Source organism: Camelus bactrianus, chromosome 2 (assembly GCF_048773025.1).
Source record: "Camelus bactrianus isolate YW-2024 breed Bactrian camel chromosome 2, ASM4877302v1, whole genome shotgun sequence".
Lineage (NCBI taxonomy): Eukaryota > Metazoa > Chordata > Mammalia > Artiodactyla > Camelidae > Camelus > Camelus bactrianus.
Window position 1 is genome coordinate 73,470,566 of NC_133540.1, and position 22,029 is coordinate 73,492,594.

General features: G+C 34.8%; 2 protein-coding genes across 4 annotated transcripts in view; one reads left to right on the forward strand and one right to left on the reverse strand.

Annotated features, from left to right (window-relative positions):
• SNCA (synuclein alpha) overlaps positions 1–22,029 on the forward strand; it is a 232,234-nt gene that overhangs the window by 27,414 nt on the left and 182,791 nt on the right. The window contains exons 1-3 of one of the 3 annotated variants that reach the window (XM_074343953.1): positions 6,101–7,632; positions 18,940–19,085; positions 19,872–20,402. The gene's annotated coding sequence lies outside the window, so the exon portion shown is untranslated. Of the gene's footprint in view, positions 1–6,100; positions 7,633–18,939; positions 19,086–19,871; positions 20,403–22,029 lie in introns of those variants that run through there. The other 2 variants (XM_045506655.2, XM_045506657.2) reach the window with 2 other exon arrangements.
• Positions 1–22,029, reverse strand: part of MMRN1 (multimerin 1) — a 56,252-nt gene that overhangs the window by 20,914 nt on the left and 13,309 nt on the right. The window contains exons 2-5 of the mRNA XM_010969966.3: positions 18,990–19,109; positions 16,558–16,664; positions 5,887–5,994; positions 4,366–4,539 (exon numbers count right to left, since the gene is read on the reverse strand). Of these exons, the coding sequence (XP_010968268.1) occupies positions 4,366–4,539; positions 5,887–5,994; positions 16,558–16,664; positions 18,990–19,109 (509 nt within the window). The remainder of the gene's footprint in view (positions 1–4,365; positions 4,540–5,886; positions 5,995–16,557; positions 16,665–18,989; positions 19,110–22,029) is intronic.

Here is a 22,029-nt window from a genome sequence, read left to right on the forward strand (position 1 = left end):
GTCATATCCAGGGTTTCTCTGAATCCAGAGTTCCACACCCTCAGATTCAACCCCCAACTGTGGATCCCATAGTACTGTAGTATTTACTATAGAAAAATAGTCTGCCAATAAGTGGACCCAGGAGGTTCAAACCTATGTTAATCAAGGGTCAACTGTAATTAGATTTTTCAGAGCTTGTGTTTTGAGCTCATAAAAATGAATAAATTGTCAATAAAAAATGTTAAAAAAATGAATAAATTGACTTCAGAGAAGAAATTTAATGAGATTCCCAAATGAGGAACAGTATGAAGTAATAATAATAAAATTCAACAATAGTTTAATATAACAATAAAATAAAAATAATGAGAGGTTTGGGCATCACAACACTAAGTCAAATGAAAATAGGAATTTAAGATATACCTCAATTATCATAATAGGACATTAATTCTTAACAAAAGAGGAGAGAAAACCTGCCACTAATAAAGTATATACTAGTATCCCCATATTAGAAAGAATAGATTGATCATAAGCCAGAATTTGGACAGCTCTAAAAGTAGTATTTAAAAAGAAAAGGAAAAGAAAAAGGGTCTTGAACTATTTAGAATCATTTAGAATGGGAAATGATTATTTAAACATGTAAAAACACCCTGTACATAAGAAACCAGAAAAATGGAAAAAATAAAACATGTTTGAGGAATATTGATAGTACATAGGGATGAAGCAGATACAAATGGAAGGTCTGTCCACTCAAATCCAACATGTAGCCAATGCCGATAATATAAAATATTGGCAACATAATACAAACATTTTAAACAGGAAAGTCTGCACAATAGGGTGCTGTGAAATGAGTTATGGCGACCATGAAGCCTATTCAAGAAAGATGATTAAAGGGTAAAAATATATAGTCTCTATGTGTCTCTGTTTTGTACACAAGTTTTCAGAAGTTGAATGAGAGACCTACATAAAACGCATCGTGAAAGAGAAATTATACCAAATAGAATGATGTATTGCGTGAGCTTTCTGATATTATGGTACAAAGACAAAGTTGTGAATGGATAAATATTTCCCCAGGAATCCTCGACCCTAAAGATAAATGTTGTTAATTGATAACAGGATTTCCAGAGTACAAAAATTTATTTTACATTTCTAAACCTAGTGGACACTAAAAGAAACTTAAAAGTCTAGAAACTATAAGTAAGTAAAAATCAACTTGTCTATAATAGGAAAAATAATAAAAGCACGTGAAGTATGAAAAGGTAATCAATGACACACAGCACCAAAGTGCTAAGGAAAGGCCAAATTAGAAAAGATTAAGCAGCTACCATTAAGACCAATTACACTGAAACAGTTTGCATTTACTAACATGAATAATCACACCAAGAAAGGTTTCAATGTATTTCTATTTTCTAAAATTAACTTAGCATTTAACACATCACTCATTTATACAGGAAATATTCATTGAGTATATTCTAGATGCCACACAGAAAACAAAATTTGGAAAATTAGATTTCTAATGTTTAGAATATGTCAGCTTCACTGAGTTTAAGGCACTACTCAATAGTGAAGTTATATTTATTGCACTTTCTACAGGATTATTTAATCATTTCCTGTTAGTTAAAATTGTTTTTATCTCATGACAACAACAACTGGAAGAAACACAATAAAATATTTAAGGTTAGTAATTAGACTTTCCTGGAATATATAGCCTCGTAATTTTGGCTTTAAAATGTTTTTCAAGATTGACAAGGTAAAATAAAACTTAAGCGTAACTGAATTGATTAATTAGTTGTGGACAATCACAATAGGTTTTTAACGTCAGCAAGGGAAAAACTACATGATCTAAAAGTTGGAAAAAAGAATGAAAACACTGTAAAAAGGTAAAATTCAGTGCAGAATCTTTATCAAATAATTAGGGGAAAAGTAAACAATAAAAATAAAAAATTAGGAGGTACTTTAGCTGTACCTCCTAAGAGCTTTAAAACTTAAATGGAAAAATACATTGGACAAAGGGTAAAAATCACAGCAGGATCTGAAAAGGAATCAAAAAGGTTATAGGGTTAAAATTTTGTTTCAGGATAAGAAACTTTCCAGATAATATTTCTATAATTTTTTACTAAACAAACATCTATGTAAGAATCTGATTTTGCAAAATTATGTCAAAGTGCTTTATGTCAGTATCTGAATGAGCACATCATTTTACCTCTGTTTGATTCTGTTTCATGTGACTCATGTGCATTTACTTCCTAAAAAAATTGATAACGTATTTGGTGACTTAACAGATATATTTGATATCAGACACCTCTGCATGCCCCTTCCCTGGTTGTGAGCAGGTGGCCTATTCAAAAGGTTCAGATGGCTCTTACAGCACTGGGGCTTTTGATTTTGAACAGTTGCCCTGACTGCTAGCAGATTAAAGTAGTGTCTCTCCACTTCGATGTGGAGTAAGAGAAGGGATTGTGGTTTTGCTAGGAAAGTGCAACACCTTGAGGGTGAGTTTAGTTTTTGTTTCCTGTATGAACATTCATTAACTACAAGCCCTCTGGTTCTCATAATTGTGCTCAGTACATAAACTGATGCCTACTATTGAAGAGGGAATTTTGTCATTGTCATTGCTATGAGTATGTTTTTTCCTGTGTCAGTGCCTGAAGTTTTGTTAGTAGGTTCACAAAAAGCTGTTGACAGGTCTAATTCTCTCAGGTTATGATAACCAAATTTACTAAACAAATTTTATTACTGTGGTTATAGTCAATTACACGCTGCTTCTATTTGACTTCTTCCTCGTGCTATCACTTCAGGTGAGATGTATTCCTCTCTCATGCTTGCCATGGGTAGGTTTTAGCCAAAGGGAATATGCCAGAAATGGGCAAGGACAGAGTCTTTCTTTCGATTGGTTAATACCACCAATAATTTAAATGACTTAAAAAAAAATCATGATTGCTCTGTACTGGTAGATGATATGGAAACCCCCACCTTTTCTTTTTTATGTTGTATTACTTGGGTTTATATATTTTTTGATGGACCTCTACCTTTTTCTCTCTCTTACTTGTGAATCACATTAAAAAAAAAGAAAAAGAAAAAAAACTCATGAGTGATAGAAACGGCATGTACAGTGAGTATTTTTTAATGTATAAAACAAAGTGAAAGGGACCAGCAATCCTAATACTTGGAAACATACAATAAACCCAGTGAATTGAGATGCTCCTGGTAACCAAAATACTTGTCTAGAATATCCATGCCCTACCTGAAACCTCTTTGCCTGTTGAATTCCTCTGATCTCTTCATTTCTTATCAGTTGAGATGGTTTCTTTTTGTAGAAGCCTTCCCTGATCCCCTTAGACTGTATTTGTTGAAACGATCAAATAGTCCCATTGTATTATGCACAATAATACAATTACTCCCTAGATATAAATCTCCGTGGTAGGCAGAATAATGCTGCCCTACCTAAGATGCTCACACCCTAATTCCCTGAACCTGTGAATATGTTACCTTACAGGGCACAAGGACTTTGACAGATGTGATTAAAGTTAAGGACTTTGAAATGAGGAGATTATCCTGGATTATCCAGATGGGTCCAATGTAATCATCTGAGTCCTTAAAGAGGAAGAAGAAGGCAGAAGAGTGGGTCTGAGAGCTGCCCTGTGGACTCAACAGCTGTTGTTGGCTTTTGAAGATGGAGGAAGAAGGCCATGAGCCAAGAGACGCAGTGCTCCCTAGAAGCTGGGAACAAGCCACAGTTTCTGAACTCAAGAAAATGGGACCTCAGTCCTACAACTGCAAGAAAATGAATTCTGACAGCTCGAATTAGCAAGAAATGGATTATCTGGAGGATAATCCAGAAAAGAACACATCGGCTATTTCAAGAGCACAAAAGTCAGGCAAAACTGATTCACCTTTCTATTAATGATCTGATACACTTTAGAATACATTTTATTGATTATACTCCCTGAGCTAGATAATTGTTGGGATAATATTGGGCTTTATATTTATCCTTAATATCTTCATCAATATTATTGAGATAACCATGGATCCAGCTGCCTTAATCATCATCCCTCAACCTCATCTTTATCTTGAAATGGAAACTGCAATGGAAGCAGATTAAGTACAGCTCATTTTAACTACAAAGAAATACAACTAGGCTGTAACTAGGTACATAATGTCAATAGGTCAGATGAAATATTCTAAGATTTGACTATATTATTAAAAATATTTAGATTTCTCTAATTATTTCAGAAATTGAGGGACTTAGAAGTATCTTATGCAAAAAAAATCTGCCTTCGACATCTATCCCACCCAATCTAAAGCAAAGATCCCAAAATGATGTGAGAAGAGATAAACAAGTCATTTGCCTTTTGTCTCAACTGAAGGAATAATTTATTTTACTTTTACCTTTTAGAAAAGATTGGAATTCCCTGCCTTTATCTTCACTGATTTTCCCTTCTAGGGAGGAGTACGTGTTTCTGACATCACTCAGAGCCAAGGAAATATTGTCAATGGTCTTCTGCAGAAGGGTCAGTCTCATTGCCTGGTGGTTCATCTGGTCAGACATTTTTTGTGTCACTGCTGCATGTAGAAGACAAAATATGAAACATTTAAAAATACACATTTAAAAACACTTGAATTTCATGGTAGGTTGAAAGGTAATTCAAATAAACCCTGTGTGTACTTTATATTTGAAAATATAGACTATATGCACTTAGCAAATGCAACCTGAATTTTACACTATTTAAGGGTAGAAATTTGTAAAAAGCAGTCTAATATCTTAGAGTTCTAAAATGTTTTAACTTCACCCAGAAGTTTTAGTCTTTCTTTTTAACCTGAAAGATTTATTGTTAAACTTTCAGTAGATGAAGAAACTGAGGGTCAGAAAAATCAAAATAACTTGCTTGAGGCTACAGACCTATTGACTCATATTCTGCTTTCAAATACAATGCTCTAGTATAAAATAGGTGTAGCCAAATAGATAGATAGATAGGCAGATAGATATAGATAGATAGATAGATAGATAGATCGCTAGATAGATAGATAGATAATAGATAGAATTTGTATCTATATTCTGAGAAATTTATTCTTCACTGAGGTATTCTTCAATGAGATAATGAGATTCAGAATTTAATTTGAATCACTTTATAGAGCAGTGACACTTTCCATGCCTTTACACATGCATTTCAATAATTCAAGGAGGATTTTATGGTATTTTATGAAAATACTGAATTTCAATCTCTTAAAAAAAAAGTTTGAATAGAGTTTCTAAGATACATTCACCTGCATTCTTAAAGAGAGCCCCTTGTATCAGATTTCTCAATTTGAGTGCCTTGTTTTGTATGACTAGATACATACTAAACACAGTGAGATGTTTTTAGCAGTTACCAACTTTATGTTTCTAAGAGATGAGGTCTAAAAGAAATGGAGAAATAGATGAAAAAGATGAGAAAATATGTGCCATGTCAACTTTAGGTCAACAGGAGGTTCTTGCTGATTCTGAGCCACAATTCCTGGCCCTAGTCGGCTATCAACACCTCTTGGTGATCTCTTATCAACCAGTGGAAGAGAGCCTTCTTAGAGCCCTTAAAATGATCGAGTCCTTCCATCCACATCAAGCTTCTTCCGAGGTTCTCCTTGACTTTATTTTGGAAACCTGTGATTTCCTTACAACCTAGTGTGACGGCATTTTTAGTCTCCTTCTGTGCCTGCACACAGAACTTCAATACTTATACATGGTCCCTTCAGGCTGGGAACCTGCAGCTCACGCACAGTTTCCCGCAATGTGCAGCAGTAATAGAAAAGGACTGAGAGGGATGTTAATGTCACCATCAAACATTTGACAGCAAAGCGGTCTCTTGTTTGGAAGTCGTCCTAAGTAGCGTTGACAATGACTGGGTTAAGAACAGTAGAATTACAATCTGTGACCTGGGTCACCGCAGTCTTGGTGCTGCTGTTGCTGCTCCGGTGTCCCTCTGCCAACAGCGGTGGGACTCTCAGCCTGGTTGCTCTGTATCAGCTGCTGCTGCTCCTGGGCTGGACCGAAGCAAAAAGAGAAGAGAGAGTTAAGCATGGGGGCTGCCTCATATTTTCCAGTCCTGAGCAATGATGTGGCTGACATTCATTATCCCGTGTACTGAAGCACGATGCTCTGCGAGGACTGCAGCGTCAAGTGCTCCACCCCCATCCGCAAGGCAATGTGCTGCCGCGTCGGTGTCGGAAGTGCAAGACTCTGGTTCTGTTTGGAAAAAAATAAAATTATTCGAGTTTCCTTTTAGGTGAACCTGGACATGGGGAAGCTGTGTAAACTGGCAGACGTAAACCACCTGCATAATTGAGGCGACTCAAAATCAGCCGTGTTAAAAGCTATAGCCGCTTTATAAGCGGACTGCCACAAAGACTGCTTGTTTAACAATGCAATTTCCAGCTGCTGCCCACTTGGAAGGGAGAACTACAGGTTCTTTACTGAAAGAATACCTGTTTAAGTGATAGTGCCACAGATTTTTAAGAAATACATAGGCTCAAAACATAAGGACTGCAAGTCAAAGTAAACCATCACCCGGCAGGTCTCAAATAAAAAGTGAAATTTCAGAAAAATAGAAATTCTTATCAAATAAATCTACTCTACTAAAGAATTGCTTCTCATTTCCCATGAATCAAGAAGTATTTTAAATGGCAATATAATTTTTCGAGGACAATTTGGAAGGAAGATTTATTAAATATATTGAACACATCAAGTAATGTATGTCTGTAATTTGCAGACTTCTAATGAACACTATTTATTGAAGCCTGTGGATCAGACATGAGAAAACAAGTGTTTGGTGTCTGCTTGCTTCTTCCCCTGTGAAATTATGTACCAATGAAACTGTACCTCTGGCACATGTTAATATGCTCCCTAAGGCATATGTGGCTGTGACAGTAGTACTAAAGCATCTCTACTCCATAGAAAGTATGATATATTTGGCACTAATCTGAGTTAGTCTCCATTGTTAGATTGAATTTTGCATTGCTTTCTTCAGGGCATTGAGCTAAATTAATGAATCTTCATTCATGTCCAAGGTTTTTGTTTTGATTTCATTTCTTTTTTTTTTTTCCTCTCCGCTGCATTATAGAAAGTCCTGCATAATTGTTGATTTATTTGGTGGAAGAAGACAATCTGCCACTGGGGAAAAGTGTACTTATTCAAGGGGGCTGCAGTAGGTGGTGAAAAGTGTTACTTTCTGCTAAGTCCTAGCAATAATTCTTATAGTCCACATTCAGCTTAATTTATACAACTATGTCTATTAAATAATTCTGTAATTTTTAAAATCAAGGTTCCTTCTTGGATAATGTAATAAAGCATTTTCCTGGCAGCTAAAATATATCCACCCAACAAGGTAGCTAGAGGGTAAAGCTACGATTCTCAAACCAGGGGCCCTGAATCAGCTATATCAGCGTCACCTGGAAACCATTAAAAGTACAATTTCCAGGCTCCACCCCAGACCTGCTCATTGAAGAAACTCTGGAGTGAGGTGGCAATCTGTGGATGAACAAGCTCTCCAGGTGTCTCCAATGCACACTGAAGTTTGAGAACCACTGGAGCAGAGCATCAAGATAAATCTTCCTTAGTGACTTTCCACCTCACTACCTTCCAGTGTTCTCTTAGCAGTGGAAGAACGTTCAGGATACAACCTTGTAAGTATTTATAGCAAAAGGAACAGGTGGATTTAATGGGATGAATGAATGGTCTTTTCATTTTCTTACTGTTTACCTTTTGGAGCTAGATCATAGGAAAACAAAGAGATCTGGTGCATTGAAAGGCATATCACAACTTGGCAGGAAGAGGGAAGCGGTGCACAGTTATGGTAAAATCAAAGACCGTATTGTCTTGTGGCATACAAAACACGGTTGCTATTCAAATTTCTTTTTCTATCATGAAATTTAATGCATATTACGTGATTTTGCTTGTTTGTTTTTTTACGCTTTTTTTTAGAATAGTGTTTTTTCATCATGGTTAGAAATGAGAAGCATCTGTAAACTCTGGAACACGAAGTGTCCGTGTCGTCCATTCCCCTACCTGGGGATTATGATTCAGTAGATCTGTTCTGGGGAATTGAATATGTGTGTAGTTTTTAAAACGCTGCAGGTGATTTTGATGTATGACCCTGGTTAAGAAGCACTAATTTAGAATCTTCTAATTCTAGTAAATAAATTCACTGTTTTAAGGCAGAAAATACCAGATATTTTTAGGTTAAAATTGCAATCCAGAAATTGACCTTCATAGATTTTTAAACCAACACACGTGCTTGTTGATAACAAGAGCATTCATTAAAGACATGATTTATTAAAACATTGGTGAATAAAAACCTTGAATCTCCTACCTACAATTCCATAGAGAAGCAGGCCTCTTTAAGGAGTCAGTGAAGTGGGGCAGGGGTGGAGTATGGTTAGCACATTCCCAGACCCCTCGTGTAGGTAATGCTGTCCTCTCTGTTGTTATGACACAAGCTCCCTGAAGGGGTTCTCCTAAGCATGAAAGCCTGTGAAGTGTTTGAGTTGCCTTCCCAGCAGTCAAATTTAGAGCCCGCTGACAATGTCTCAGAAATAAGAGGGCCTTTCCACTCAACACTGAGGCTCTGGCTCCTCACGCCCATCTGGTACACTCCACATACTCCAACTTCAAGATTGTATTTAGTCAGTAAGCACCAGTGGGACCTACCAATGATTAAAATACTGAAATACAGCCATACCTATTGGCAAATATATAAAGTGTAGTAACTGATAAAGAGCTATAAAAATTATAACATTAACTTATTGCAAGTTAATTGTGAGCGCATAATGAAAGAGATATCTTGTAGGGTATGTGATAAGTGGAATTCCTATTGTAACAACATCTGAGAACTGTTTTTCAGAACTAGCAGTTTGTTGGCCCATTTCAAGCACTACATAGATTTTATGAAACATTTAATGTTTTAGCAGAATCATCAATTTACCATTATGTATGATTTATGTAGTAGTTACTTTCCAAATTGGTGCTGACTGTAGTTTACCTGTTAGTACACACTTACTGTATCAGTACATAGTTTTTTCTAAATAGCATTAAAAATTTTACGATCAATTATTAAAAACACTGGAAAAGAGACAAAGGTTTAAATTTTCAAAGCATTTCTTTTAGATATCATAGTATGAATTTTTTGAATCTGAGGGGAAAAAAATATTATCAATAATGAAACTAGTCCTGGATTATTTAATAATACACGGCAAAAATGAAGTTAGTCTGGAATATCTTTTGCTATGTAAAATATCAAAATAAAAAACATCAACAACTAAATATAAAACATAAATTTTTTTCTTCCTGGGTGGGGGTAGGTAATTAGGGTTTTTAAAAAAACTTTTTTAGAAGAGGTACTTGGGATTGAACCTAGGACCTCCTGCATATTAGGCAAGTGCTCTACCACTTGAGCTATATCCCCCCCTCCTTGTGTTTTTGAAATAAAAATCAACTTGATTTTCAACAAAAATCAGTGGGTCGTTTTTACTTGATATGTAAATGTTGGTTTCAAATAATGACCTAAATTTGATCATTTAAATTAAAATTACTAGATTTATTTTTTCTCATAAGGATATTCAATTTCTGTTAAAGTTCATTTGCAGTCATCAAGAGAAAAAATTAAAGAACTTTATGAAATTAGTCTTGTGAAATAAACTTTTGTAATAATAAAAATGTTCAAGTAAAGCAAAGTTTCTGAAATAATAAAAGCTTTAAAAATACTTTATCAAATGTCAATAAAAATCAATAAAATAAAAATATTTTGGAAAAAGATTAAACTTTTAAACATTATCATATAATTGGAGTAGTACATCATTTCAGAAAAGGAAAATATTATGGAACCTACCTGACAGAATAATTCTGATATAGGTATATCACTACTAATCAGTTTTATGTTTAGCATTTGGAAAACAAGCTTCTTTATAAAAAGCAAAATGAGACTTGGTTTTCAGAAGTGATATTCTAAAAGAGATGTCAATCATTTTTTAACTTTACAAGGGGAAAAATGTTCCGCTTGTTGAGTTGGAGACATTTGGAAACTGAAAAAAAGATTTTAGATGTGAAAAATGTTTATATATACTATTTGACACAAATTAATAAGGGGTAAATTATAGGAGAAAATATAGATTTTCTAGTAAATCATATGAAAATGGAATTTTTATGACAAAACTCAAAAATATAATAGATGTTTAAGTTCCTTGATTTATTATGCCCTAAATTTGGCCAAATGATGTTTGCCAAGCTCTATGAATTAATTAAATAGGATATTCCTCCAAGAATTTTTATGATTTAATTGATAATAAATATACTGAATATTAAAAAATGAACACAGTATTTAAGGTCTAAAAAAATGGAATGCAACCATTGTCAATTCAGCATTATCTAACAGATAATTCAGCAGTATGGAAATATCATTGATGTTAAAAGAAACTACAAACTTACTGAGATTTCATGTCACCCAATGGCTCTAAATCTGGTGAAGTCTTTAAAGGAAGTTTAGGCAATTTCCTATATTAAATCATATCTCTGACAGGGACATCATTTAATTGGTGTCATCTATGTCAAAAATAAAAGAGCACACTCATAATTTGTAGAAGTTAATAAATTGTTTAGAAATTATTTGAATGATACAGTGAGTGATTTGTGTTATGCTTTAATATTCCTTGGTATGTAGTTTTGTAATATAGATAACATATGCCTTAACGTATGAAAATAAAAAGTAATGCATTCTTAATTTTTGATTTTTATATTGACTTATACATTTATACTGAGTTAGTTGTCAAATGTTTGAATATGGCTCCTTCCCACCCCCTCCTCATAATCAAGAGGCAGATTGGCTGAGGTGCTCATGATCCTGACTAAAGTGGAGTGACCTCAATAAAAGTCACAACAGCATTTTACATAGGGCTTCCTTTCAGGGATTTGGAATACTTTGCTAAAGCTTTATTATAAATAGTAAAGCATTATTTTATATTGCATTATCATATTCTGTTGAATTCAGGTCTCTTTCATCTCCCTCTTTACAAGATATTGCATGTTGTATATTTAATATGAAGATTATAACATTGCATTTCATTCTGTATGCCCCATTTGAGAAGGACTAGGAAAGCAGGGAATCTCACACAAGCACACAGACACATTCACACAAGAGGAAGTAGCAGGTATATTATGTGCGCTAGGGTCATATTTGAGGGAGTACTTCATCAAGTCATAGTTGTCTCTGTGCCACCGGTCCAGGCAAGATCATGAATGGATAAGAAGTAAAACCAAACCTGGGTAAAAGGTAAAGGGTCAAGAACAGAAAGGAGATAAAGGGAGAGAATTTACGTGTAATTGCCTATTGACATTAGGTTCAAAAGAATTTCAAGTAAGTGTCATTCCTGCGATCTGGAGAAATGTTATTGCGTTGCAAATGAGGGAATACAAAGTGACATGCTAGAGAAAATAAGCAAATTAGAAATAAGAACTAAAAAGATGAAAAAAACTTTAAAGTCAGTGACAAGTGGGACAGGAAAATTAAGAAAGTTTTCAGGAAGAAAAACGATATATCAAAAGGGACAAAGAATAACACATAAAATTGAGAGGAAATATTTAGTTTTCTTGCATAGTAGTCTTTGGTGGGTCACACCTCCTCATGTGCTAACATAATATCTATGAAATAAAAATCAAAATTTCTCCATATTTTTGTAAAGTTATTAAAAGACTGCTTTGAAAGAAATATAATTGGAAAAATCCTTTAAATACTGAATGACAAAAATTAATGTAATTACGTGTATGTGCATAAAAATTTCCATTTGCTCTTAGCCATAGTTATTTTTAAATTAATTGTTTCAGGAGGAAATCAGTGAGGAAATTGTACTCCTAAGTAAAAGAAACCACTATTAAGCATCAAACAAAGGTCTCTGAGATCCAGTTGTCACAGGAACCTCTTTTCTCTGGAATTCATTAGATGGAGTCTCTGCCCAGGCTGTTAAAAACCTGAAATGCCTGTTTAACAAATCCAATAGTTTGTTATCTTTTCCCTTAGCTCTGTTTCTTGACTGAAGTTCAATACTTGCATTCATCCCAAGTTCTTTCACGGAATTTAGCCAGTGGGAAAGCCCTGATGTAATCTCTGACAGTGGAGTCAGTTACTCTCCTGTGATAAAATTCCAGGTTGATCTATGCTCTTTTATTTTTTCATTTAGCAATCTTTCTATCTTCCCAATGTAGTCTCTACACAGGACTGCCACAGATTCTGGGTTTTCCAGGCAATCTATCTTATCTTACACTTAAACACAGACCTTTGCTTTGTTTCGTAGAGTGCAAAAGTTTAACTCTCTTTTTCTTGGTCCTTTCTAAGAGATTGGTGCTGAGACAGACGGGTATTTGTTTAAACCCAATATCTTTTAAAGATTTTGTGCACTTCAGAGTTTTTAAAAATTTAAAAATTGGAGTTCTTTTTTTCTGTTCTCCCAATACATCTTTTTTCCTGGCACTAAAACTCTGATCTTGGCAGATCAAGGACTCAGAGAAGCAAGGTCAGCAAGTGTGAAGAGCAGCAGCTTCCTTATTAGGTGCCCTTTCTTTCTTCCTTTCTTTTCTTTAATTAGACAGGTGTTATTTGTAAATGTTTTTTTCTTCTTCCAGGCCTTTGAGGCATGTAGAAGAAGTCATTAATGACAACTCTGTAATGAGAAAGCTTACTCATTCCCCTTAAAACCAGAAACTTTCCTATCTGGCTTGACAACAACAGTTTCTAGTTGCTTCTTTGATATCCAGTGAGTGCTTGCATGGTGATATTCAGTACATGTGGAAAGATTTACTGAGATTTAGTAGTTAAATAGAATTAGACAATTTGCTGCAACAAAGAATTAAGGTACCTGGTGTTTTTGACTAAATGCATCATAATTTCATTAAGCAAAATGTTTATAGGACATAATGTCCTTTTTCAAGCATTAATCACCACTGGGAAGAATTAGATATGCAAAAATGTAAGAATACAGGGTTTTTTTTCTGTTTTAAATATTATAACTTTTATTTCATATTAATTGTAGTAATATTTAAAATAATCTTACTAGAGAAGCCCCATATTTAAAATGTTAGTGACAATAACTCTTACATAATTCATTTAGTGTACAACATTTATGAAATGAAATATTTTTATATATTCATAACATTCATAACATGGCTGGATCATTTTATTCCATTTTTTTCAACATTTATAGTAATCATGATAGATTTCATAAAACACAATTTTATAAAATACCTTTTTCCTAGATAGAAAATCTAATTAAAGCTGAGGATTTTTTAAATACAGATTTACAAAGTTTTCCTTTCCTCCTCTCTAATCTAACATTATTTGAACTTAAATTCCTGTCTTTCCTGTCACTAGAGCAAGCCACAACTTCCTTGTATTACTTCAGAACATTTTAGAGACATCTACTGGAAAAGCACATTACTGCAAATTTTATAAAATTGGTTTATAAAGTATACTGTTGCTGACATTAAAAAAAAAGTCTTAGATATCATATCACAAAACTAGGTCCCTTTTTGAAGACAGACTTGTTGATCCCCCCCCAAAAAGCATAACAAATGTAAAATATATCAAAACTGTTACTTTGCTGTTGGACTCAATGCTTTTTTTTTATTCCCAACAAAATTCTATTCACTTAGACTTTTTAAAACTTAGTTTCCTTTTGACAGTATGACTAATATTTTTAAGAAGCTAATCTAGAACTTATTACCAGGATTTTGATGATCTGAGTTGCAGCAAAAAGAGTATGTGTGGCGGTTCAGTAATATAATAAACAGCATACTGGGGAATAAAACAGGAAGAATTGCCCCACAGATTTTGAATCACAACATCCCCTCCTAACAGGCTGGGGATGGATCTAGAGAGAGAGAGAAGGAAACAGAAAAAGAGAGGAGTGGAAAGTGGAAGAGGAGAAATAAATGAGGGTATAGTTATCAGCAACTCCATTTTATGACTGATATAATGATCTTTTGTATATTTAAAAGACCTCCCTACTGCAATTTAAATTAAAGTGAAATAGTAACTTTCCTATTATGAAATTTATTTTGTTGTGGGAAGGAAACTTGTTGGGAAGACAAGAATTTGTAAAATTCACATAATATTTTACACTTTTTTGATGAATCAAATAATTTCCTTTTGTTATAAAGGGCTAGCCCTGAAGTAATTATCCTGGTAGCTACATAACCAGGTTATTCCAAACCCTTGAGGGCTCTGAAGAGATTTAAAGGCAGATCGGCCACGCTGATTATTCTTGCCATATTTGGAGGTGCTTGTCATACGAGACAGCATGGAGAGTGCTGTCAAAGGAAACATGACAATTTTCTCTCCCACATAAAAATAAAAGACTGTTGGCACATATATAAAATGTAATGAAAGGGGGAGGGGGAACTTGGCGTGTAATTGGGTAGGAATCAGAAGGAAAATATACGGAACCCCCTCCCCCACCCCAAGGGTAGATGAGAAAATGAGGAATGGTTCAAGGGACAGAGAGACACAGTAGTTCTTGATACTACCAGTGCATCAATCGCACTGATAAAAAATTCAACAGCTTCTCAGTACTGCAATAAAAGTGAAGACTATGATGGTCAGAATATTGGAAAGGGCGACAGTAGGTTCTTCTGGAATCACAGTTGTATAAGAATTGATTGTACGACAGCACAACACAACGGGCATATCTTCCATCAGAAAATTATTCCTGCCATAGATTTCAATAGAAAGATCTTCCCGCAGCAGCTTAATCAGCAGATACCTGAATTATAAGTAATTCTAATTACCATGTTGTAACAGAAAGTCATAGTCAGAACTATTCTGGGACATTTTTGTCAATGGGGGTTCACGATAACAATTTGGAAGAGATTTCCACAGGTTGCTTCCATCAGAACACAAGGTGTCATTAAACCATGAAACCTAAACTGAATTCAATTCAAATATTTCACATAATACTTAAAAAAGGCAATAACAGCACATGGTAGATATTTAAAACTGTCAACGAGTTCTGTTTTCTGTGTGTATATTTATAATGATGGAACTGTAGGTTTTTTTCCCCTCCTAGGTCTATAGAGTCCACCATAGTGATTAATAATCGATTAGCAGGTATAAAAGGAAGAAACAGGAAGCAAAACAGTCCTCATCAGCTGGAACCCATGACATTCTTTGACATACAGACTTTGCTTCCTGCCACATGTCCCCATTCAGTCTCTCATGTACAATAGGGTGTGTAATGACATTCTCAATTTCTAGAAGAGTATGTTGTGAACAAACACTGAATCTTTAAGAAATGATAATGGAATTGCTATTCCTAAGATATCTTCTTCATCAGAAGAGAAATACAAAAATTAATCTTAGGCTTTAGAAATATAATTCTAAATGCCCTCCAGAACTCTTCACCATCTGCCATATAAGGTTATAAACAAATACGTTTTACCACTTTGAGTATATCTGTGCACCTTGTGGAAATCAGCAGTCCTTTGAAAGCAGGGTCCTTTTTTGGAGTTTTTTTTAGAATATGCGAAATTACCTTGTTTCCAAATATTTTGATATTAGGTGATACTTTGTTTAAAACTTTTTTTATCTGATTATAAAAGAAGTGCATATTCATGCTGTACTCTAAACATGCATTAAATTTTTTATAACCTCTCTGAAATTTAAGCCAGACCCAGAATAAATAGTGTTACAGTGAAATTTGCCTACAGATTCTCACTGAATGGGCTAGAACGATATACAATAACCCTAACTAAACTGCAGGTTTCCTAGAGCTTTTGTATTACAGCTTTCTTTTTTTTAAAAAATGTGAATCATAATGGTTTCTCCACACTTACATTAATTTTTAATCACAGTCTCTTACACTGCTGATTGAATCCCCCACTGCTGCTAATGGCCTTTCTTGTAATATTCATTCATTTAAAATATGTATGCTGATGCCATGTCTTATTTTCCAAAGGAAACCTGTTTAAAGCTGAAAGCAAAATAATGGTCACATGGATGTTAGGCCACAGCAGGTTACCATGTGTTTGATCAGCTTGCCACCAGAAAATCCTTAAAATCTGTTGAAAAAGTGGCTCCATTAGGATATTTTGAAAAAAGCAGAATTATTCATGACACATTCATGTATTCTTTAAAACCAAATTTCATTCATAGACCATATTGTTTCAAATAACTGAACTGGAACAAAACTAGAGGGTAAACCTATTTTTACATGGAGTCACTTCTAATGATAGTTTATTTAAAAGTATAAAATAAAGATTTCTGATATTTTAATAAGGCACATCTCTATGGCATATAGCTAAGAACATGTAAGATATTTAGTCAGATCTCCAGTTATCCATCATTGAGACCAACATAAAAATCAAGTTAAAGGATACCTTATGAGAGTTTAGGGTGCAAGAATAGCTCCCAGGTTAGGAAGCTCTAGGAAAGTAACAGTCTTGATCATTTCGCTATGTGTTAATTAACTTTGGTTGAAGAGGGAAATGCAACCCTTAACCGAAATCAGTTGCTTATTCTTCAGAAGTTTCAAGCCTTTAATTGTTACTACAAAACTAACATTAGAATTTACCTTTTAGCTGACATTTTGGGCCACTGAATCCAGGACAGCATTTCCATTCCAAAGAGGTCACAATTTTATGTTGCATCCTGTAGATAGGATTTGATATCTTCTGTGATCTAGAGAGGAGAGCAATTGGGGGAAAACTGATCATTTGTCTCACATGAAATTATCAATTGGAATAATTAAAGTGTTTGAAACAATGCCTGAAATATGAGCGTCCAGTAAGTGTTATTTGTTATTCTTCTTCTCATTATAATAATGAGAATTTGAATTGAATTTCTTTAGACACATTACAAAAAAGATTAAGGGTTATACTCGTTGGTATTTTAAATTCATACCTATCATTAAATTTTTTAAAGATATGATAACTTTTCCCCTGATAATGCTTTTCACTAAACCAATGTTGAAACTTATTTTAATCTTAATTTTTAAATAGTTTAAGAGGGTAATTTATTTTATTTCAATTCTTATTATATCTCTGAGAGAGAAGGGGTAGGAAGTGATCTAACGTGAGAAAATGTTTCTGGGAAAAAAACATAAAAGGGAAATGAAACTGTAACATTTCAGATTAACAATCAATATAAGTAATGAATGGTACAAAATTGCAGGCTTTATATATACAAATGTAAATCATAAATACAATTTGGCCTTATTCTTATTCCTGTGACTTCAATTTTTAGCTAATATTTATCAAATGGGTCTATGACATGAATGTATATTATCTTGTTTAATCCTCACATTAGTTCTATGAGGAAAGTATTATTATTATCCTGATTTGCTGATGAGGAACCCAAGGGAAATAGAGATGGAATAATTTGCTGGAAGTCTCATGTCTAAAAGTGGTCGAGCTGGGATTTTAATCCACACTGTGTAACTTAGCCTCCCCTCTTATTTTCCAGACTTTGTCATGTATGACTATGTGGAGACAACAGTAGTCACTTTCGTGGATAAAACCTGATTACGTGGGGGAAATGCATTATAACAAACTGGGTTTTAGGAGACTGGGTTTTAGTTTCTGCTATAACTTGACAGGTAATTATGTGAAATTATTCCTCAATTTTAAAATGAGCTATAAGACTCCTTTCCATCTCTGAAAGTAGGCTAATCATTTATCTGTGTTTATTTCCATAAATTATACCCAGCAAATGACTCTGTGCAGTGAAATATCCTCTCTAGTCCAGCAGCTAAAGCTAAATAGAAAATAAGGTGGTTTGGGAAAGGACTCTTTAATCAGGGTGAACTCAAGCAGTTAGTTGCATTCTTGTTGGACTCCATGCTCCCTCTTTGGCAAACTGGATTGCTAGTGTATGTGGCTCAGATGTTTTTTAAAAAAAGGGAAAGTGACAAACACTGTGCATGTACTGAAATAGTGACTAAATGGAAAGACCCATTCAAAGGTAGAGAAAGATAAGAATTGAGAATAAAAATACGTATTTCTAGTTTGTTTAAAGAGAAAAAGAGCTCACTGTGAACTCAGAAGGACTGTATGATAGGGGTTATTGTGCTTATATTTTCCTTACTAAGGAGTTAACAATGCATTCTTTGTATTTCATGTCGACAAGGAAATTGTCACAAAGGGAGTAAATGCTGGAAGCAGAACTGGAGCTCAGTGCTCCCAGATCCCTAAGATGTGCTCAGCCTCAGGACCATGAGCCTCAGCTATTCCTCAAGGGACTAAGGAACACCTTGATTTTATGTATCCTCACTGTGCGCTTTTCCAGACTGCCGATTTGTCCGATTCACTGCTTGAGTTATTTGTATGACAATTTGCATAACATTAGCCATCATGGCCTGAATGGCAATTATAGTTTTTATTGTAGGCTTCCCTGGAACACCCCCGGCTGAGCTATTGTGTGAATTCAGAGAATTTATCAATTACTCAGCCCCACATTTTAGGATAATTACATAATTTTAAAAAAGAACCTAAATAACACAAGTCATTAAAATTGACACAAGAAGAAAGGCCTCACTTAGCTGCTTTCCCATGTATAATTGCAATTAGTATTTTGCCAAATTATGGACTTCTCTTTGACCTAGTAGGAAAGGGAAATTACCAATAAACCTTTAAAACTGTGTCATTTCATAAGGGATTAAAGGACAGAGTTGTTGGTCAGGTTGTAGAGTAAAAGTCATAGTAAGATAGTAATAGTAAAAATAGAAACAAACATAAGTGGTAACATTCACTGAAGACTTACCAAGTACCAGACACCAGGCTAATCATATTCCTTTATTACCTCACATACTCTAAAAACATCCATAAGAGGCAAGTATTACTAGTTTCTGCATTTTGACTTATTTAATATCATACACTGAGTTTCAGGTGATGACCCCACCCTGACCCTACTATACCTACGTGTACCTGGGATGATTAACTTTCTCTATATATTCCAGTCCACACATTATGGTGCAAGCAGTGACTATTTTCAAGAAACATCACATACCTCTGAGGACAGGATCCACTGTTCCAGCCACAGGGCCCTCTCCCACTTGGGACATAAGTGACGTGGTTGTCCAGTATCACTGTGGGAGATAATCTGGTATGTACATAAGCGCACCAGTTCCTGAGGAAGAGATCATTTCATTAGGAAAAAAATCATTGCCAAAAAGAATTATTTTCATCAAAATTATTTTCATAGACCTGTATCTACTGCCAGAACTATATAGCAGATAACTTGAAAAATTGATATCTAGCTTTAAAATATCTAGAAATGAGAGAAAATATACTTGTTACTATATTACTGTACATTATAAAGAAACAATATAAGATCAAAGTAAATTAAGAATAAATCAGTGCTAAAACCAGAATCTGTATTGTTTAGCTATAATGCTAAGTCAAAATCCAAGATTGCCCTTATGGCAAATAAAAATATTAGACTTAGATTAGAGACTCAGACCTAGATCCATTACTTCTTTTGAACAGTGTGCAGTAAGATGAAAGTTAATAAATTAAATAAATAAATCAATATTGTAAGGATCAAAAAAAGAGGAAAAAGTAACTGTTATTACCAGCAGGTGATATGATTGTGAATAACAAAAATATAAAATAGTCTAGATGTGAGTGATTAAAATGAATAAGAGAGTCCAGCAATTTGGTTAAGATCAATATAAAACTTTTTACAATGAATAAAAAAGTTTAGCCATATGGTTAAGATCGGTTAGAGTTTGATGTACTAATAGCAAATTCAAAAAGATACTATTTCCAATAGCAAAAATAACATTTCTCTTGTTAAATCTGAAACAGCACCTAAAACATTGACCAGCTTAAACAGGTTCTGCCTCCTTAAATAGGTTGTTGATTAATCAAACCTGGAGTTATTTTTCAGAGACGGCACTGGGCGTGTATGCAAGACAAGGACCATGTCTCCAGGATAATGCCAGAACCCAGAATCTTCAGTCTGTGGAACTCGAAGAATAAAAATGTTGCCACCAGAGCCCTTTACAAAGCAAGAAGCCCTTAACAAGGAAAATCTGGCTACCTGCAGCACGAGTAGCTTATATGGACTAATTCAAGACTAGCCAATCAACTTCCAAGTTTGAAATTTCCCTAATCCCCTAAATTTTGCCCTGAGACCTGGATTGAGGAGACAGATTTGAGAGCCTTGTCTCTTGCCTCCTTGTCAGTTGAACTTGGAAAAGAACTCTTTATTTTCTCAAAAGCTGGTGCCAGCATCTTCTGCGCACACTGGGTCATGAGCCCTTGTTCAGTAACGGTTTTGGGGGACCAGAAAGGGACTGGGGTTTTGTGATTGCTTGCTAAAGGCACTTGCCACCAAACCTTAGTGATCACCTAAACGGAATTTGTCTGGAGAGTTGGCTGTCCCCACTGCTGCGGTCCTGGATCAGATGTCTTTGGGGTGAGTACCTTGTTAAAATGTGCCTGTGCTAAATTGTCTAATAATCTTGTCAGGACTCTGGATTAGAGGCCCAACACGGGGAGATTTTCACTGGGTTAGAGCCCAAGGGAGATGATATAAAAGTTACAACTGCTGAGGTACTCAAGGAATTGGGTTTGAGTCTCAAACCCTTGGTTAGACTCCCAGGACTTTGGATTTCTTGGTTCGGGTTTGTCTGCCTACTTTGTTAGGATTGATTAATAGGAGTTGGCTCTTGGATAACTGTTTCAAAACTTGATTAAACCTGATATTAATGAGGGTCCTCTGATTCAAGAGATAGAAGATATTGTTCCTTGACTATAAATTGCCTTATGGTTGTTTGGAGGGGGGTTCACAGCTGTGCCTAATATGATTGCCTGGCGGTATTGATACAGGTGTGTATTCTTAGTGGAACTAGCCCTGATTACCTTGTTGGGCGAGAAGGTAAAGGTGAAATGAGAAAGTGTAAGGCAGGGAAACTCTACCCCCGAAGACTGTGGCTGAGTTAGAGGAATTTCAACCTAAGACATCTCCTTGGTGTCATTTTGCTCTAAGTCACCTCGAGAGAAAAAACTTTCCCCAAATGGGGAATGTTAACAGTATATTTGCTAATTTAATAGGAAGGGAAATAAAGGAAGAAAAATGTGATCACACCAGTGAGTCTAAGGTAGAGAATAAGCATGTTAAAAATAAACAGGAAATTTAAGGAGTAAAATTAGTGAAATGGGAGCTAAGAGAAATCACCTATTTCCAGATGGGTGACCAGCATGGATTAAAAAGCCTTAGAGTGATTTAATAAAAGGCAGAGATTAAAGAGAAACAAAACAGGTGAGGGTGACGTTATTAGACAAACAGGTATTTAAGGAAGGTTGAGATTGTTTAGGCAGTTATCAGGGCAAACAGAAATTTTATACCATTACTTGCAGTTTAAATAAATACACTAGTCAAATTTGGCCTCCATTTAGTCAACTGTAAAACAAAGCAAAAACTCTTCCAAAACCCAAACAAAACTTGCTAAAAAAAATTTTAGTGGAGTTGCTGAAAACAGCTCTTACATGTTAAATACATCCAGAGATTGGCCTGAGGAAGCTGAAGGATCTTGAAAATGGAGATAATGTGTCTAATGTAGATAACACTTAAGAATCATCTGGATTTAGAACTCTATCAGGAAGTTTGTGCTTTGTTCTGTTAGTACCTGTCCTTTCTGATAACAATATGGTTTATTGTGCTTTTATTCTCTAGACATTAGTATATTATTATGTTCTTGGTGTTCTATATAACTACTGTATATGGTGTACTGGAGTTATGAAAAAGAAAATTATTTCCTTTTGTTCACACTGCCTGGCCCCAATATCAACTAGAGTTTGGGGAAGGATGGCCCGAGAATGAGTCTTTCAGTTATATTATTTTACAGTTAGACTTGTTCTGCTAAAGAGAGGAGAAATAGGAGGAAATCATCAGATCCCTGTTTTATGCAAGGAAAGAGTCCTTTATACAATTGGACATGTTTTGGTTTTTCCTCACTGAGAATTTTAACATTCTTCTGTATGAGCCCACCATTAACGTTAAACTGCTTTTAAGCTTTATATATCTGTTAAAAGGGAAAGTC